This window comes from Cucurbita maxima, unplaced genomic scaffold, assembly GCF_002738345.1.
Source record: "Cucurbita maxima cultivar Rimu unplaced genomic scaffold, Cmax_1.0 Cma_Scf00001, whole genome shotgun sequence".
NCBI lineage: Eukaryota > Viridiplantae > Streptophyta > Magnoliopsida > Cucurbitales > Cucurbitaceae > Cucurbita > Cucurbita maxima.
This window is the reverse complement of record NW_019272017.1, coordinates 3,576,127-3,592,198: the sequence shown is the minus strand read 5'-3', so window position 1 is coordinate 3,592,198 and position 16,072 is coordinate 3,576,127. Positions and strand designations below refer to the sequence as shown.

General features: G+C 35.8%; 4 protein-coding genes and 2 long non-coding RNA genes across 8 annotated transcripts; 3 read left to right on the top strand and 3 right to left on the bottom strand.

Annotated features, from left to right (window-relative positions):
• Positions 1-893: 893 nt before the first annotated feature.
• Positions 894-2,366, top strand: LOC111481052 (ethylene-responsive transcription factor CRF2-like). The gene has a single exon (XM_023126357.1). It carries the CDS (start codon positions 1,405-1,407, stop codon positions 2,308-2,310), a length of 906 nt encoding a protein of 301 aa, XP_022982125.1. The 5' UTR covers positions 894-1,404; the 3' UTR covers positions 2,311-2,366.
• Positions 2,367-3,521: 1,155 nt separating this feature from the next.
• On the bottom strand, positions 3,522-4,334 carry LOC111481590 (umecyanin-like). Its single transcript, XM_023127105.1, has 2 exons — positions 4,095-4,334; positions 3,522-4,008 (listed from the first exon to the last, which is right to left on the bottom strand). Exons 1-2 carry the CDS (start codon positions 4,270-4,272, stop codon positions 3,581-3,583), a joined length of 606 nt encoding a protein of 201 aa, XP_022982873.1. The 5' UTR covers positions 4,273-4,334; the 3' UTR covers positions 3,522-3,580.
• A 1,432-nt stretch (positions 4,335-5,766) lies between these two features.
• Positions 5,767-7,333, bottom strand: LOC111482188. Its single transcript, XR_002718147.1, has 2 exons — positions 6,934-7,333; positions 5,767-6,054 (listed from the first exon to the last, which is right to left on the bottom strand). It is a non-coding gene; the product is annotated as an uncharacterized LOC111482188 (long non-coding RNA).
• On the top strand, positions 6,142-13,287 carry LOC111482268. Its single transcript, XR_002718175.1, has 3 exons — positions 6,142-6,287; positions 11,009-11,011; positions 13,275-13,287. It is a non-coding gene; the product is annotated as an uncharacterized LOC111482268 (long non-coding RNA).
• On the bottom strand, positions 8,820-12,245 carry LOC111479556. Of its 3 annotated transcripts, XM_023124288.1 has the most exons (4): positions 11,121-12,245; positions 10,189-10,549; positions 9,895-10,110; positions 8,820-9,276 (listed from the first exon to the last, which is right to left on the bottom strand). In XM_023124288.1, exons 1-4 carry the CDS (start codon positions 11,998-12,000, stop codon positions 9,093-9,095), a joined length of 1,641 nt encoding a protein of 546 aa, XP_022980056.1. In that variant the 5' UTR covers positions 12,001-12,245; the 3' UTR covers positions 8,820-9,092. The 3 variants fall into 3 exon arrangements, with proteins under 3 accessions (XP_022980056.1, XP_022980041.1, XP_022980049.1); XM_023124273.1 differs by having other exon boundaries at positions 9,895-10,549; XM_023124281.1 differs by having other exon boundaries at positions 9,895-10,540.
• A 778-nt stretch (positions 13,288-14,065) lies between the features above and the next one.
• On the top strand, positions 14,066-15,865 carry LOC111486348 (COP1-interactive protein 1-like). The gene is made up of 2 exons (XM_023133442.1): positions 14,066-14,097; positions 14,160-15,865. Exons 1-2 carry the CDS (start codon positions 14,085-14,087, stop codon positions 15,863-15,865), a joined length of 1,719 nt encoding a protein of 572 aa, XP_022989210.1. The 5' UTR covers positions 14,066-14,084.
• Positions 15,866-16,072: the final 207 nt, after the last annotated feature.

The window sequence follows — 16,072 nt, the reverse complement described above, 5'->3', positions numbered from 1 at the left end:
GTACATATATATATATATATCTAAGTTTACTTATCTCTTAAATTACAAAACAAAAATGTCCAAATCAATAATTATAAAACTTTTAATTAATTACTTTTTGGAGTTGTTATATTTTTAACGGTTTCTGTTATAAAAACAATGGCCGCCAAGTAGTAAAGCACGTGAATAAGGACGGAGGGTAAATCAGTCAAAAGTGCACATAATAAACAAAACAAAGAAGGGCGACTTCAAAATGAAAGCGCCTGCCTCCCTCCCACCTTATCTGACACCATATAACCGTCTCTTCAAAACTTCCTCTATATTCTTTTGTTTTTTACCATTTTACCCTTCTATTTTATTAACAATACAATGTACATTTTTTTTTTTTAAAAAAAGGAAATTAAAGGATGAGCTGGAAATAATTATAATAATTAAATTGGAAAGATTTAAAAAAAAAAAAAAACGATAACTGAAGGCATAAATAAATGGTAATTAAGACCCATTCAATGGGTAATTCAAAATCCTTAAGATCGTTTCAGTCAACAAAAAAAAAAAAACACTTGGAATCGCTAATTTTCATAACAAATCTTTTGCCCAGTCAGCACCAGTCTGGTTATCCCCGCTCCGTTGGATTCCCCCTCCTTTCAATGTATTACGCCACGTGTCTCAATCTCATAAGCCCGACTTTTGCGGCGCCCTTGAAAATTCGCCGGGATCCCAACTTACCCAGCCCACGCCGGAGCGTGGACTGTTTTATCTTCAAATTTTCCATTTTTGTTTTTTACAGTCCGAAATATAATAAAATAAAATAAAATAGAATATAATTTTTTTTTGAAATACGGCTGTTAGAGACCCCATTAAATAGCTGGGTTTTGGTTATTCCCTCAGCTTTTCTTCTTCGTCTTCGTCTTCTTCGTCTTCTTCGTCTTCGTCTTCTTCTTCACTCTGAAATTTTCCAGGAAAATTGACAGAGAAAATCTGAGAATGATGAGCAGTTATGGAGGAACAGTAAGTAAAGCAAATCCATAGAGAATTTATTCTTTCCCGGAAAATTTCCTTTTCCTTTTCCTTTTCCCTTTCCTCTTTTCCTTTCCCCTCTTCAATGAATGCTTCAGAGCTTCCCTTCCCTTCCATGGCTTTCTGCCACTAACTTTCCCGGATTTTACTTTTGAGTTTGGTCAACCTTTTTTCTTCACATGATTATTGTTAGTGGAGGTCGGAGAGATTAATTTCAGCTTCTCTTTGACGTCTTCCTCCCCTTTCACCTTTAATACTCTTTATTCTCCCCTCGTGTCTGCTACTCCTTTAAACGAATCTTCTCCTTTTTACCTTCCTTCTCCCATCTCTATATTTCTCTCTACATTTCGCTTTCAATGGTGTTTCTCAGAATCTGACAGGTGAAGGAATTTCTTCTCTGTTTCTCTCATGGAAGGAATGGATTTGTTCTCCAGTCTTCTTGTACCTTCGGTTAAGTACTCTGAACATCGAAACCACACCAAGCACTTTTCTCCGCCATTAATGGCGCCTAAGCTCGTCAGGATCTCTGTAACTGACGAAGATGCCACTGATTCTTCTAGTGATGAAAAGGAAGAACAACACGTCTCCCGCCGAGTCAAGAAATTTATTACCGAGATTACGATCGAGGCCTTGGGGAGAAGAGACCGGAAGAAGTCCACCACCGGGAAATCGAATTTACGGAAGCCGCTACAGCCGGGAACTAAGAAATTCCGCGGCGTGAGGCAACGGCCGTGGGGAAAATGGGCGGCTGAGATTAGAGATCCTTTGCGACGTGTACGCATCTGGTTAGGTACCTACAATACGGCTGAAGAAGCCGCTATGGTGTACGACAACGCTGCCATTCAACTCCGTGGACCCACCGCCCAAACTAACTTCAGTCCTCCGCCGGCAGTGAGCTCCAGCAATGTCTCCGTTGAGGAGACGAACGACAATCTCTCTTCTCCGACTTCCGTTCTCCGTTGCCCATCGCCGTCGACGAATGAAAAATCCCCTGAAACTGCTTCAACCGGTAAAGATACCCGCCGTGCCGAGTCGGAGATTTTTCCGGATTTTTCATTCTGTTCGAACTGTGATTCGTTTTACCCCAACGATATCTTCGACTTCCAACCGCCGATTCCGTCACTATTCGGCGACACAGCTCTCAACGACGCCGTTTTGAGGGGGGACTACGGCAGTAGTATGTTTATTAACCCGGATGATGATTTCGGGTTCGGATTAGGATTCGGGTTCAGACCCTCCACGTGGCATATGAGTGAAAATTCTTTCCAAGACATCAGCGACATATTCGGGTCGGATCCTCTCGTTGCGCTTTAAGATTTTAATTAAAGGAAAAAAAAAAAAAATAGGCCGAGTTTTTCGGCAAATTTTGTTTTCTGCATTTAGTATTATTATTATTATTTTTTAATCGTAAATCTGGGCATGACGTGTACCAAAAATGGAGTGATCTCTCTTCCGTCACGGTAACGGCGACGGATAAACTTTTTGTGCTACACATTTTATCATACCTTTTTAACGGTTTAGCACGTGACACGCACATTTTCAAAAAATTTGGTTAACACGTGCGAGAGATTACACGTGCGATGCGGTTCCGTCCTCAAATTGCCTAATCCCATCCACCAACTTATTTTAATATTACTATTCATTATCTTTATTTAAAAATAGAAAATTCCACGTCATTTTAATTTTTATATGATTTAGAAAGGGTAGAGATGTCTTTTCGTGAAGGGGCCAACGTGTAACTAGTAACAAAAATATTTTACTTAGGTGTGTGGGGGCGTTACAATATTGTTTAATTTCTTTATTAATTTTTTTTTAAAAAATTCGAATTTAGAAAATAAATTATTAATAATTTTGTGTAACGTGTCTAAAATAATGGGATCGAGTTGGTTTATTGAAAGTCAACTTAGGATTTCCAAATTCCATTAATGTCCCTCTCAAATGGGTGGGAAAACATATATTTTTGTTTATTAAAAAGTAATCATTAAAAAAAATTAATAAAAAGGTTTGCTTGATTCCACACTAAAAAGTTAAAACACCCGCAGAGAATCTCTTCCCTTATCCTCCTGTCCCCACCGAAATTCAATCCTGGCCATACACGTAATCATCAAATCATCAGCCAACTACTTCTCTGGATCATATGGTCCATTCTTGCAGTGAACCATAATGAAAATGGGCCGTTTGGTCCCCCAGGCCCAGTTCTTGGTGCTTCCATTTCCCATTCTGATTCTGATTGGGCGGACCCACCGAATCCAACAACGAGTCTTGCTGATGTGGACCTCGGTTTTTAATTTCTTTTGAAATCAATGGACAGGTCAGCTGGTGGCCCACCTCCCAATCACGGGCCTTTTGGTGGCCCATTTTCCAGAATTCAAATACCATTATTATTATTATTATAATATTTTGCAAACAAAATTTTAAATAAGAAATAAAATTCATAAATAAACACAAAAAAATCCCATGATATATAAATAATCCTTTAAAAGTTTGGAAACACAAGAGAAGAATTGTTGGGCGCTTTTAAATAGAATTATAAGACAGATGCAGAAGCAAAGATGGTCCTGCTAACTGCTAAGCGCCAACAATTTTAAAGAAATATGGACAAAAGCACGGGCATTATTAACATTGCCGAAGAGGCCAACCCAAATTTGTGAGCCATGGCTGCAGCCGGGGTTACAACTGGGGCTGCAGCCGGGGTTACAACCGGGGCTGCAGCCGGGGGTTCCACCGTGGTGCCGAACGCGGTGGGAATTCCAAAAGTTTGAAGGTTAAATGGCAAAGGGTCTGAGCCAGAACTTCCCTCTTTTGAACCCACTTGGACGTGGAGCTTCTGGCCAGCTTCACAGTGCTTACCAATCCCATCGTAGTAGTAGTAGTCACCTGGGTGGGTGATGTTCAAGATGGTTGGCCCAAGGTAGTACATGTTGATCACATCCTCTTCCCCTTGCCCACATGTCTCGTAGTCCGCCTTCTTTACGGCCAATAAGTTGTTGGCACCTGGCCGGTACGGGAAAACTGCAACCCGTATCGAAAATTAGTGTGATGATCTCATTGAATAATTTGTCGAAAGAGAATGAAAATGAAGATACAGATACACATACCAAGTTTGTCTCCGACACCGAACGTTCTAGGTTTCGCCCACTCGTCGAAAAAGGTGACGTTGTCGGGCACTCTCCAGCCATGGTTTCCACCGACGATGTGAGTGAATGCATCCATAGATCCCATGAAAACTAAGCAACTCAAGATCCCAATCATTAAAGCCAGGTACATTTTGTCCATTTTGGTTTCCTTGTAGCCACTCTCTCCTCTTTGGAGATTAAGAGAGAGAGGGAAAAAAAGAAAGGAGAGGGAGATAATAATGTTGTTTTTGTTCTCCCCTAATTCCAAAGGGAAGAAAAGGGAATGAAATAGGGAAGCAAATTAGGAATGTGGAAGGCAATGGTTAAGGGTTAGTGGTTCCTTTTGGTTGTTTTGACATTGTCAAATTTTACCCTCTTTTTTGTTTTGGCATATTTAGAGAAACAAAGGCTATTTTTAACTCAATCTTAACTATTTTTTGTGTTTTATATTCTTTCCTATTGCTACCAAATTTAAAGGTATTTAGTAGAACTATACACTAATTTGATACGGGTGAATTCCCTAAGATTTGGGGTCTAGATAACATATCTCAAATGGAAATGTCCTCATTCTATTAATCAGATTGGCTAGTTTGACCTAGTGAAGGGTTGACCTTGAGCTTGGGTTGCATGAGTCGAGTCAACCTACGCTTAGTTGTCCAACCCATTTAGGGTTTGGGGCACAAAAGGCTTGGTCGATTGGACGTTGGTTGTACGTGCCCAAGGTGTGGCTTACTAAGCGTAGTCGCACGCCCTAGGGATAGCATGCGGTGGGGCGTGGTTGGCCCATCACAACTCGTTTTCTTTTGGGTTTAATTTTACTTGGTATAAATTTATTAAACATAAAATTAAGTTTTAAAATATATTAAAATGAAGTATTTCAACTAAAATAGACAAAGTTGGTAGTTTATCCTACTTGATTCCCTTTTAGGGCAACATCTTCCCCGGTCAAACACTTGGCTTCTATCGATTTGATTTGAGACGATGTGTATATAAGAATGTTCCATAAGTGGTTATGCACTAGCATCTTCTAAATGATATGAAGTATATTAGATGGGGAATTATGTCCAAGATTTGGAATACATATTTGACACTCGATCACCACCGTGTAAGTTTAATATCTGGGTGTTACATCAAGGTTAATCTCCTACAATTAAGGTCATAAGCTTAATATGCTTAATATCTGGAGATGAAATGATTATAGAGTCGTGTCGCATCTTTACGTGTATTATCGATATAAGTTTAGAAGAGTTAGATGAGATGAATACAAATGTTAAGATAAGGGTAAAATAATTAAAACCAATTAATTAGTCAAAAAAACATACCCAACTCCATACATTTCAACCCATGTTTTTTCCATTGAAAATTGAGTGGTTGATTGGAGATAGGGTTACAAACTTTATTGCGTATCAACCAACAGTTGGCTCGACAAGGTTTTAAATATTAACAATGGATCTTAATTTTGGTATATACTTTTGAAAAATCATATAAAAAAACATGTAATGTAATATTTGAATCTTCACCTTTTATTTATAAAAGAGAATCTAAAAACTGAACCGCTCGTATTTGGATCCACTTAAATATTTTTTAAAAAAGAAGATAAAAATAACCCTACTAATATTTTTGGTGTTATTCGGGTAAAATTGAAGAGAGAAAAGGGAAAAAGGGAAAGCCAATAAATGTGATTTAAAAATGAGGAGAATGTACATAGAAGAAATGTGTGAGGATGATGATCTAATAAATAAATAAAAAAAAAACCAAAACAGAAACGGGAAAGGATGCAGCACGAGAAGAACCCATTGCCATTTCTAACTAAACTCCCAAATACTGTTATGATCCTAGAAGCTGCTGCTGCTGCTGGCTAAGTCAGCACTGTGGATGAGATATGTGAGCGCCAATGCCACCCCCATTAAGATATAAGCTATCCCTTGATCTATGGATGTACCTGTCAATTCCCATTGCACGCATTCCAATTAGTTGATTTCCTTCTGGTCTTTTCATTTTTCAACATTAACCATATTATGAACTAAGATAATATAACCCTGCATTTTAATTAAACAAATGACGAGACCCAAGCAAAACGGTAGGAACCACCATAATTGTGAGAAAATGGAAACAAAAGTGGTGGACCCTCAATTATTGTAATTTCAACGGAGACCATAGATTTTGAGAGAGTTTGTTATTTCAACCAAACATAGATATAGATTTAGAACCCAATCCCCACCAAAATCAAAGCCAATGCCCAAACCGCTCCTAGTAATTGAGTAGAAAACATTGTAATGTAAGGCTTGTGTGATTTAAATAATCAAGGAGCAATGCAGCTAAATTTCTTGATAAATTTAGAAAGTGCAGAAAAAAAAAAGTAAAACCATATATTTAGTCTGATTATGACGATTGGTTTAGTTTCACTCCGGAGTGGGATATTTATTAATTATTGAAACTTTTAAGAAACTTTTTCCATTTTTATGGTTACATGAAAATAGTTTTTTTTTTTCTTTCTAAATTTCTCAAATTGACCCAAATAAATAAAATTGATGGTACTTGAACCAATAATGGATCCACCAAAAGCTTGATTGAGCACACAAAAAATTGAAGGGACAAAAAAGTGAAATAAGTTCAGATTTGAGAAGTTTGTTAAGTCCAAGTTCATAAACGTAAATTGAAACAAAATTTTCAAAATTCCAATTAACTAAAAAACCGAACCTAAAAAATAACGCCAAAATATTCTACCGAAATCAAAGAATAAACAAAGGTCAGAGATCAAAGAATTGCACACAGATCTGGAACAGAAATGCAAAATAAAACAAAAAGAAAGAGAACTAACCGTCGCTGGTGGGAGCGGGAGCCGGAGCCAAAGACTGAGGCTGAGCAACCGGCAAGAAGATGGTGAAGACGAGCGCAGCGGCAGCCACGAATCCAAAAGATGCCCTAGAAACCGCCATATGAGTCCGAATCGTGCGGTAATTTCCCCTCTCCTTTCTGCAGGCGAAGAATCGCAAGAAATGTAGTACACGAGGCTAGATCTCTCTCTGCAATGCGACTCTCAGGTAAAGAAGCTTCAAAAGGCTTCTTCTCCAATAGCTTCAAAGAGGCTCGCAGAGAGAGAGAGAAGGAAAGGAATCTCCCTCTCTTCTCGAAGGGCGAAATGAAGAAGAAGACGAAATATCTAAACGGAAACAAAGGCAGTCTCGCGATGGGCAAACGAGGGGATCCAAACTTTCCAGGGTGTGCCCTTTTATAGGGTTAGCCTTTTCTTTTTCTCATTTATTTTAATTCTACATTAATTTAATTAATTGTGTAAACCTAATAATAAATCTTATATAATGAATTATGCTCATAGACGTCTTTATTTATTCATTATAAATAAATATTTGTAATTTAAAAAAAAAATTGAATTAAAGATAAAATGGGAAATTTGAAATTTATAAATTAATAGTAAAATTGCATTTATCTTCTTTTTAAAATTCGTTTTTTTTCTCAAAGAGGAATGAATGGGATACCAAACCAACCAATCATCTTAATTTCATTTTTCAAAACCGAGAAAATAGAAAAGGAAATTAGAGAGAGAGAGAGAGAACCGGCCAAGCCGGTTAATTGAAAAGGCCCGGCTGGGGCCCACCACCATGTTTCCTGCCTTTTTTCTTTATTTTCTTTTTTCATTCATCAGTCATATATTTTTAATTTAAGTAAATTACAATTTTGACCTTAATTTGAAATAAAAAATAAATAATAAAAAACTTTAAAATTTAATAGAAAATTTCTCATAATTACTGTTTATAATTTAATAAATTCATTAATAGCGTTCATGTAATCCATTTATAATATTTTAAAGCGCATTCATCATCAAGGAGTTTTATGTTTCTTTAATACCATTGGAAGAGCTATTTAGAATTAATTAGGTTCATAAATTTTATTTATTGTGACAATTAAATGATTGATTCTTGCCATGTTATAAACATAACAGCCCATCAAGATTGTAGCAAAATTTGCTAATGTTATAATACACAATAATCCCCTTATAATGTTATAATATTCCAAGATTCTATAGTTAGTATTGTAAATTTATTAAATTCATAAGCAGGTATAAAGGATACTACTTAAAATAGTATTTTTCATGCCATAATACAGTATATTTAGAATATTAATTTAGCAATAATTTAATTTTCAAGGGGGGCCAAATACATTTCTGCACATAGAATTGGAGAATAGAAAAATGAAGGCAGGGTAGACCTTTCCTCCAACATGGTGGCCATCTGCTGATGGAGAAAATCTCCATCTCATAACCAGCTGCATTATGTCCTTTCCACAAAATCTTACAGACTGTCTACGTAACAACCCAACTTCAATTCCTCCGCGTTTAGCAGATATAGTCCTCCAACCTCAATTTCACCGCTAACTGATATAGCCCTCTTTGGGTTTACTCTTAAAATTTTAAAATGCATCTTCTAGAGAGATGTTTCCACACTCTTATACTTCTAGAAAGAGGTTTCCACACTTTTATAAGAAATGTCTCGTTCCTCCCTCCAAGCCTACCGTAAAGAGATATTCTCATCTGTTGACTTTTCCTTTTGGGCTTTCCCTCAAGATTTTAAAACGCATCTTCTAAGAAAAGGTTTCCACACTCTTATAAGAATGCTTCGTTCTCCTCTCCAACCAAGGTGGAATCTCGAAAGTGAAAAAAAAAAATGGTAACAAGGATGATTTTGGACCATTTTTTCTACCATTCAAATAGGTTTCTTTCCTCAGCAGTAGTAATATTGAAACAAAGTTGATGCAGTTTCTAAGTTCTAACAAACTGACTTGGTAGTAATAGAATTGATCCTAACTATATGATATAACAATTGCAATGTTCCCTATTGATGTCTCTCTCTCTCTATATATATATGTATATAAGTCAGCAGCAGACATCTAATTATCTACAATAAAGGGATAAACAAGTAGATTTGAGCATAAGATTTAACCTTGCATCAAGCTGCTCCTTTTTTACTGGAATAGGAATTGATCTTCACTGTTCTTGTAGATTTCAAATAACTGCTCCAAATGCTCGATGGAGATTCTTCTGCAGTCGATAAGACCACATATGTCGAATTTCTCCAACTCCATCACAGATCTCTTTAGCTTCCCTTGTGAATCTCCGCCGGTTAGAAACAATGCCAATGTTGAACCCCTGGAGAAATTTTGATCAAGAAAATTTTAACGCACACTACTTCCTCAACTAGCTTTACAAGAGCATCACTCAGTTGTGAAGACTTCCATGCACAAACAATCACCACAAAAGACGGGCACAAAACACTAGAAAGCAACAGAAATCGTCGTTTAGGCCAATACCGGTAAATAGCTTAAAGCATTGGAAACATATGTAACGGGAACTCAAAACTGGGCTTAGGTGCTCGTGCCAAAAGACTTGAAACATAAAAATTTTCACTACAGGAAGTACAGTAAACTGTAGGAGCATATTAAAAGATAGCAAAGTTAATATGAATTATAATCAACAGGTGAAATGATTTACGGGTTTTGAATGATTGTGCCAATCAAATTAAGAAATATGGTTTAAACGTTGGGAAAACTTCTTTCTTATTTTCAAACATTTAATAATAATTAGCAAGTACCTAGAGATAAATCTAGGATTCTGTTCAAATCCAAGCCACATCGTGCGATAACGAACAGTTCATATGTTACATGAGCCAATCAAGCTCCCAACAGAAGCTAGCCTTGCAATCCAAGAAATCAAACAAAAAATATTTGATGTAATAGAGATGCATCGTTGAAAAAGTTCATGAGATACCTGAGTAAATCAACCTCATGAAATCCTCTATGTCTGGAAGGCAAATATGCACTACGCGGCTTTCCCACTAAGCTTGATTGTCTATAGAGGATACAAACAGCTTCCATGCAAAGCATATCATTTTCATCAAATGCAGCACGCATTTCAGCCTCCGACTCCCATTTTTTATTACTCCTCTTCCCTTGGCCCTTTGACTTAAGATGAGTTGAGTCGTATCTATTTTGAATCTCACAATCAGAATCCGAGAAAAAGGAACAGTCCTCATTAAAGTAGTTGAAACCAAATGAAGCATACTTGAACATGGAATTATGTGAATTACATTCTTCCCTCAACATGACTGCGACAGCCCTTGAAGAGGACATCACGTTCTTGGAATCATTAGTACGAGCAGAAAAATGCCTTTTCAAAACATGATTGTCAGGACGACCATGTGGAGGTGTTGCATACATTGCCCCTACTTTCTTCAATGCCTCCTTGCCATTAGTTTCACTGGGCAGAGTGGGTATCTTTTCATCATCTCTTTCGGGATCGTAATCTTCACAATCGTTTAATAATAAATCCCATGTTCTCTTTTGTTTTCTGCGTGCTCTGGATGAATTCTTCACTGGAGCATGATCGTCATCGCTAATGATTTCCACCATGAATCCTTCAGTGCCTAAGAATGACAGATACCTTGGTCAAGTGAATAAATAATTCCAATCATACTTGGGTATGCCCAAATTTGTTTCATGTGTATATACATTCGTTGGTGGCTACGTACATAAAAATTTATGTTTGGCAAATCGACAACAATGCACAAGAACATCATAAACTTATACACGGAGAAAAATACCTTCAAAGATGAACTAAGCCCAATTTTGTGTATTATCTTCTGCCATAACCCAATAATGATGCAAGAGCATAACACAATAGCTATATTCTTAAAATCAATGCACAAATTATATGAAGCCAATGGATAAACATTTTATTCAATAAATAAACAAAGTTTAAGCTCATAACAAGATTTCAATTCAGAGGCAGCATATGTATGATTCCTTATTAAAGATCTACCTAGCAGGTGTTAATACTAAATAAATTTCTAATGCCTGCATTTCCCAAACTTCCAATTTTCTAGCCAGTGGAGAGGCTTACAAATAAGTGAACTGTTCATAGAACTGTGATATCATTTTTGACAATCAATCGCATTTACTTAATATGCAAGTAGTGAACTTTCTGTTCTTGCATACCTGTTCGATTCTCGGCTTGCATACCAACCAATTTTCTGGAACCACCAACGCAAGCTCCTCCTGATATAGAGTCGTTTTTGTTCTCCAATTGTGAGACTCGGCGGCTGAGTTCATCATATTTCCTTCTACACAGTTCGTAATTATGCTCAGCTTCTCTTTTCGCAGTTTCTAATTTTGAATTCTTCCATTTAAGCTCCTCGACATACTTCCTTTCGTCTTCCTCTGTCTTCTTGACCACTTCTACTGTACGTTCCAATTCTGATTTCCTGTAGTTAAGCTCCTCTAGTGAACATTCTAATTTTAAGTTCTTGCATCTAAGCTCCTCTATGGTTTTCACATGATCTTCCTTTACTTTCTTAACCACCTCCATTGCACATTCTAATTCTGAATTCTTGTGGATAAGCTTCTCTATAGTGACCCTTTGATCTTCCTGTGTTTTCTTGACCGTTTCCAGCAATTTCTCAAATCCCTCCAAAGCGCTTTTCTTCTTCTCTCTATCCTCATTTACTTTGAAAATCAAATCCTTGAGTTGTTGAATCTCACTCTCCTTCTCCTTCAACTCTTCATATATTTCCTTCCACTTCTCAAATCCTTTAGGATCAACCTTATCTTGCTCGAGCATGGATTCATGAGTGAGAATGTCCAGTCTTAGAAACTCGTATTTGCTTTGGAGCAATTCATACTCTTTGTTCTTGTTCTCGATCTCTTTCCTCATTTTTACTTCCTTGGCAACCAAAACCGCCTCCACTTTGTCGAAATCTCTTGCCCGGAAAGCCGTCCGCAGAATCGAAACCAACTCTGAAATGCTCCGGCATTCAAGGTTATCGTCATCGATAGAAACCAAAGCAGCAGAAGACACACAATGCGATTTGATGGACATTTGAAATTTCGAAGAAATGGCTCTGAGTAGAGTAGTGCAAATCAGAATGAGATTTGAAATTTCAATCTCTCAAGGAGGCAAATCGTTTGATCTTCTTCAAGAACACAAAAGAGGAGGCTTAAAATCCAAAAATTGCAGATTCTTTGTGAGGTAACTAAAGAGAGAATGTGATCGAACATGCAGAAGAAACTGAGAAGCTCACACTTCCGACGCGGAATTTGAAATGGGGATTTGTTTGATGAAGTGCCGGGAAATGAAATCTGCATGAACGTCGAAAACGAAGCTTCCATTTGTACGGTCAAACCGCATAGTCCGCAAAAGCCAATCGGCCCATTTTCGGATATTTGAACTCGATGGGCCTCTTTATAAGGGCCCAACTTCGTATATTTGATACCATTTTTATCGTAAACTCTTAATCCCAATTTATACTAGGGTTTTAGTTAACAAAATATAATAAAAAATAATTAAGCTAAATAAAGTAATAAATAAATTACATCTAAAATGAAGTAATTCATATATCTCCAAAATAAAAAAATAAATTACTATCATAAATTTAGATTTTAATCCTAAATTTGTAATTATCTAAAAATGAATTAATTCTTTTTAACGTAACATTAATTGCAATTTTAATGAAACATGACTTTATCTCATAATAATTTGAACAACATTCTTCGAAACTCATATTGCAGAAGTACCGTAATTTATATTAATCAAATATAAACAACTACCAACAAATTCATTGCTACCTAAAGACTTGAAAAAGAAAACACCCAAGAAACATACCTACCAAAAATAATTAAAAATGAAATTAAAAGAGAGAAAAAAAACAACCACATGGATGAGCTTTTCATAATAGATACTCGTTTAATAATTTTAATCTATCAATTTAAAACGTAGCTCAACTCATAATATACCAATTAATAGTTTAATATTTAAATTTTTAGTACAAGTATATTATAGTAGAAATTTATAAGAAAGGGTCCAACAAGGTATCAATAATTTGATGGCTAAATATTCCAACGCCATTGTCTTCCACAATTTTATTTGTTCACTCTAAAAATGAGTGCACACATAAAATAAAAATGCATTATCTTTGAAAATATTTATTTTTTCTTTTAAAATCTTCCCTCGCCTTTATTCATGTTTAGTTATTTATTGTGAGATATGGTGTTGAATAGAACAAAACATGTTTTATAAGGATGCATAAACCTATATTAATTCGATGCATTTTTAAAATTTAAGGATAAATGGTAAAAATAAAAGGCCCAACAAAGAAGATTTTGAGAGTTAAATTTAACTCATAACTAATATATATATATATATATATAAAGTAAAATATAAATAATAAAATCACACGTAGAATTAAAAACTATCCATATATAACACTTAAAAGCTAAAATTATAATTTTTTTTATTCTGAATTATTTTAATAACTCGGTTGAATAATTGCTTTAGTCGTCGAAGAAATTGCGCCAAAAATGTAACAAAAACGGTAACTTCTATTTTGTTTCAAAATATCGCGTCTTTTCCCGATAAAATCCCCCGAGATTCACGGATTTGGGTTTTTTCGTAATTTTGTAAAAACACGAGGGCAAATGAGCGGAAGAAGCGCCAAATTTTCCATCTCCCATCGCAGTAAAGACAGAGGACCAGAGAATAAAAAATATTATTTAAATAATTAATAACAAAATTAGAAAATTCTATTTTTCGCTTTTTATCCCTATTTAAATTCTAGTCTCCGTTTTCTTCTGTTTCCTTTTTTTCTTATTTTTTTTTAAAAATTCTTTCCCCATTTATTATTTCCTTTTTCATTTACAGGTGAAAAATCCAGAATCAAATTCCAGGTAATTTAATTTTAACTTTTTTTTTTTTTTTACCCAATGAATTTCAGGTTAATTCTGCAATTTGAAATTCGATGAATTTGAACATTGAACATGAATGAATCTGAAATGAAATGAATTTATCTTGATTTCTTTTTAATTCTTTTATCTTGATTTCAATCGAATTAGTTGGATCTTGATGAGATGTCCAAACATCGCGTGCGAAAAGGATTAAAACCGGATGATATCGCTGAACAACAGAAGATGACGAAAGCAGGTAAGTTTATTAGAGTTGTTAAATTTTCTTTCTAAAATAAAAATAAATTGTTTCATTTGTAGAAATGGAACAAAAGATATCGAGAATCTTGAAACTAATGAAGAACAAAGATCATGGAAAAAATAGAGGAATGTCAAGGGATTCGAAGAAAGAAACCGAAGTTATTGGACTCGTTGAAGATCTATACAAAAATTATCAGTCGATTTATGAACAGTACGGTCATCTTCGAGATGAAGCCGAAAGAATCGTTAAATCCAGAAAAGGAAAAGAGAAGGACGACGAACATGTCTCTTCTTCATCTTCAAGCTCTAGTTCTGATTCCGAGTTGGAATACTTTTCGTCGGAGGAGATAAGCAATAGTTGTGTTCATTCTTTACGGGATGAACAGTCGAGCATATTGCATGCTCAAATCCAAGCTGATGAACTAGAAAAACAAATTGAACAAAAGAATGAAGCGTTGGCTAAAGTTGATTCTCTGCATTGGGAACTAGATAGCGTACTAAACCAGAAACGCGAAATGGAAAACAGACAAAATCAAGAGATATGCGAGAATATGATTTTGATAGGAAATTTGAAAGAAGAATTGACGGAAAAAATTGGAGTTGTACAGAAGACACTGGATGAGAAAGAGAGAGTTCTTGCACGGATTAAGGATATGGAAACAGAAATAGACACAATGCATTACCGGAGAAGGGAAATAGAAGAACAGAACATTCGGATTAGATCGGAAAATCAGTGGCTCAGCACAAGGAATTCCGAGCTGGAGTTGGCATTGACAAGTAAAGAGACGGAAGCTTCTTCTCAGACGATCGCCTTAATGGAGCAAGTCAAGAATCTGAAGCAAAAAATGGATGCATCTCAAGCTGAGAGAATAAAATTAGGGCAAGATATGGAGCAATGTAAACAAGAATTTTCTCACAAATTATCTGAAATGGAGGCTGAAAACAACAAATTGAAAATCAAAATCATCGATCAAGAAAGCATCCTAAAGGAAAAGGACAAAACCATTACTGCATTAAACGAGAAAAACAAGCAAGCGAAGAGCTGCTTTCCAGACGTGGCTTCGAGCATGATAGGCGCAGAGAGGAAGATGGAAGATTTAGCAGAAGAGCTTCGCAACAGCTTGGAAGATAAAATCCGTCTATTATCGCAGAGGATCCTCGTCGCAGAGCAACTACACAACGAAAGCAAGGAAAACTTAAGAGCGAGAAACAAAAGATACGAACAAGAGAAAAGACAATTCGAACAAAAAATCGGAAATCACGAAGCGGAATTGATGAAACTCGGCAACATGAACGAATTCGAAATGGATAGAATGACCAGAAAAATCGAAGAAGAGAGCACCAAGCTTCTAAACCACATATTAAAAATCACAAAGGAGCTCACCTTCGCAAAATACTGGGTTAGAACGAGAAACAACGAGCTAAAACAACTGAAAACAAATTTAACTCGATTCGTAGCACAAATGGAAGAAAAAGAAGAACAGGAGTTCATGCTAAGAGAAAAGGTATGGAACCTAGAAGCGAAATTAAGTAAAGAAGGAGGGGAGAAACTGAACCTGATCAGAAGCCTTAGCCAACTGGAGAAGAAAATGACGAAAATGGTGAACCTAGTAAAGGAGAAAGATGAAGAAGTGTTCCGACTTGCAGAAGAGAAGAGAGAAGTGATTCGACAGCTCTGTGCCGTGATTGATCACCATCGTAGCCGGTACGATCTTCTCAAAGACGCCATGATCGGGAAGAATGTCAGAAACATAAAAATGATTTGATGATGCTCGTTCTTTTTGGTATAACAAAATATATATATATATATATATATATATATATATATATATATATATATATATATATATATATATATATATATATATATATATATATATATTTGTTGGATTTCTCAAAAAATTTTGGTAAATGTAAATGTAAAAGAAATATTATATTCATTATACACTATACACACATTTATTCGTTCTTCA